Genomic DNA, 3439 nt, shown 5'->3' on the forward strand with positions numbered 1-3439 from the left:
CTTTTCCTTTGTTCCAGACATTCACATGCATCCACATACGCTTACATCACTGACATTTTATATTATTTATTTTTGTAAATAAACATCCTTGCAACTAGTCAACAACCTGTCTGCCTCTGAAAACAAAGAAACATTGTTATTGCTCCTGTGGTTTTGGTTTCAGCCGTAATATTTCAGACTAGAGATCAGTTACCTAGCAACAGGCTCAAAGTTCAGCGTTGCAAAGACACTCAAAGTAAAACTGAGATAAGTTATTGAAACTAGACAATCACAGGTTATTTGACAGTTTTACGAAATGAGCTGTATCCTGAAGCATTCAATGATATACATGTTTATGGATTTCTATCTAGATCTTTCTATTATATTATATTACATCAGGACATATAAAAATAACAAATACAATCTGTCAAAGATCCAGTCCTTAACATTCTGCATATTGTCCGTACTGTAATTTAGTGCATTTATTCCAATATTTAATGACTAAGTAGATAATAATTTCAAAAAACAATTCCAAAACCCAACCCAGTTCATGGGGAACACTGCATGGGTAAACTTGAAAGTTTGGAAGTTCTACACCATTTTCAATTCCAAACTAAAATGTATGTACAAGGTGCAGGGTACATCCTGTCAATGATTTACAGACTTTGGTCTTGAAGTCTCATTATAAGACCGACAGATTGTGCAGCAGGTACGTAGTCTTCTACATTTATTTTTGCCTTTTCTATGTCTTTCTTTTTCTATTTTGAAAGACAAAACACTTTTTTTCAAATTCACTAAGGAACTGTCTGTGACACAACAGAGGTAAAGGTTTATACTATATACAGCCACAGAATTCACTATAGGTCAGTGAATGTCTGTACTGACAACAGCGAAAGTATAACTCCAGTGCATGGAAGTGTTTGTGAAGTCTGTGTAAAATGAGGATACTGCTAGTGAAGTTGTTCTTACAGCTGTAAGTCTTTGTTTGAATTCAAACAGCAATATGAATATAATATAATGTGTAAAACTTTAGAACACAATGGCAGTTCAATGTATTCTCTTAATATGCAAATGTGTGGTAAAATAAGTCAACAGCCAAACATATTTCGTCTGTTCAGGTCATATTTGACTGGACTACTTATTTTGCCTTTTCACCAGATCAAAAGCATATTTTCTATACAATGGTGGTGTCCATGCAGGCTTTTAGTGTTTTATGTTCATTTTCAGAACTGTAGGATGCTTCCAATGACTGGACTGCGCCTTCAGTCTCCGCTCAGAACCATCAGTGTTCTGCTCGTCCATTTTCTCCTAGCACACTTTTGTAGAGGTAAGTTACACACAAATACAATTTTAAAAAATAGAAAATAGTTGTTGAATACTAGGAGCTACATCTTTTCACACCAATCAATCAAATGCCAAATAACTATCTGTAAAATAAAAGTTGTTGCTCATCGTAGAGAATTAAAACAGACAGCTCCACAGTGTGTTTTAGAGTCTGGCCCACAACTTCACTGTTCACTGTTTTTGTTCACTCTCACCAGCAGACAGCTGTTTCTACCTGTTCGCCACCAGACAGCAGATAATCCATACTTTATACAGTTGAACACATTTATTTTATCTCCCAGGTCAGTCTCAGTTAATTGGTTCGCCTCAACCAGTAGTGGCAATAGTTGGTGATGACATCATTTTGCCGTGTCATCTGGAACCTGCTGTGGATGTTACTGCCAAGACATTTGAGTGGACGAGACCCGACCTGGATCCCAGATTTGTCTATTTGTGGCGTGCTGGTCAGGACCATGTAAAGGCTAAAAATCCAGCCTATAAAGGAAGGACATCATTGTTCGCTGGTGAAGTGAAGCATGGAAACATTTCACTGAAGCTCTCCAAAGTAAAACCTTCTGATGAGGGGAGATACAGATGCTACATTCCAGATCTGACTATAGACTCTTTCATTGAGCTTGTTGTTGGTAAGTAGATACAAAAAAAAGGGCAGTTTGGTGCAGTCTGTACATTGTATCCAGTGAATCATTTGAAGGATAAACATAGTATCGGCCACAGTCATCAAACATTAGTGTAAATCAGGGTTAAAAGCATTTTAGAACAGTTGTGAGTTTTGATGTCAGGAAAATGTAAAAAAATATATATATCCTTTTATTCTCACTGAGAGATCATTGATTTTGCTTGCTAAAAAACATGTTAATTAAAGTTTTGATCAGCTCTGCCTAGCTAACTAACTGACACTGACTTAATGTCTACAACCTCAATTCTATTCAGTTCAAATCATAACATAAGTTATCTCAGGACGCGTTTCAAATAGAGAAGGTCTAACCCTTACAGTTATCTAACTCTTGGCCTTGAAAATAAGGTTACTACTGTGGGTGAACAGGTAGTAGTAGTTAGGTAGTACATTTTTCTTGTTTTTCTCCAAAATCTTTAGATACCTAATTAGTGGAGCCTCATTCAGAGCACTTCATATTTGGAGAAATTCTAAGCTTGACAGGCTTCCTGTGTCTGGTTACAGTTGCTAAGCTATGACTGGAAAATCACTGCTTGCAGATGGGGATAGCAAATGGTCAACAAATGAAAACAGATTAAGAGTCAGCATACTAACATGCTCACAATGAAAACATTTGGTGCTAGGTGAAAAATCTGATAATTACCCAGTTCATCCTCTGGGTACCATGAACCTCTGTACTAAATTTCAGGTCAATCCAGCCAATGACTGTTTAAATGTTTTAGTCTAGATGAAAGCCATAGACACCGGGCCCCACTGCCATACATAAATAATACAATCAGCCGGTGTCATGGGGGTTGAGTACTGCTGTACTGGGGCTATCAAGTGCTTGTCTACATCTCAAATTGACTCAATAGTTATTTTATCGAGTTCTCAACAACTTTGAAATGAAATACAGCCATGATTCAAGTTTTTGAATTTCAGCCTTCAGTTTTGGAAACATCGAATATGACCCCTCTGACTTCAAGCTGCCCATCACCAATTATTATTTTAAAGCCAATGCTAATGTTTGTTTGTTAATTATTAGCTTATCTATTTTTTTGTTTGCTCAGTATCAGATACTGCATCCTTGCCTGACATCAGTTTATCAGGGATCGACAGAAACAGAGGAGCATTGATCTTAAACTGTAAGTCTAAAGGCTGGTATCCAGAGCCTGAGGTGGTCTGGCTGGACGGTGAGGGAAACCTCCTCTCTGCTGGACCTACAGAGACAGTCAGAGGTCCTGATGACCTCTATACTGTCAGCAGCAGAGTGACTGTGGAGAAGAGACACAGCAACAACTTCACCTGTAGAGTCCAACAGAAGGACATCAACCAGACCAGAGAGACACACATTAATATAATAGGTAAAAATGATTATTATTATTTTTTTAATAATGTGATCACTGTTTAGTCTGAAATAGTTAAAATGTAGTTTTCTACTTACATGTTATTGTGTGTTTTATC

At 37.2% G+C, this 3439-nt stretch overlaps 1 protein-coding gene across 1 annotated transcript in view; it reads left to right on the top strand.

Annotated features, from left to right (window-relative positions):
• The first annotated feature begins 781 nt into the window (after positions 1-781).
• Positions 782-3439, top strand: part of LOC127379579 (trichohyalin-like) — a 175195-nt gene continuing 172537 nt past the window's right edge. Inside the window, exons 1-3 of the mRNA XM_051429380.1 lie at positions 782-801; positions 1207-1306; positions 1605-1946. Coding sequence (XP_051285340.1) covers positions 1216-1306; positions 1605-1946 — 433 coding nt within the window. The 5' untranslated portion in view covers positions 782-801; positions 1207-1215. The remainder of the gene's footprint in view (positions 802-1206; positions 1307-1604; positions 1947-3439) is intronic.

The sequence above is a fragment of the Dicentrarchus labrax genome, unplaced genomic scaffold (genome assembly GCF_905237075.1).
Source record: "Dicentrarchus labrax unplaced genomic scaffold, dlabrax2021, whole genome shotgun sequence".
NCBI classification, from domain to species: domain Eukaryota; kingdom Metazoa; phylum Chordata; class Actinopteri; family Moronidae; genus Dicentrarchus; species Dicentrarchus labrax.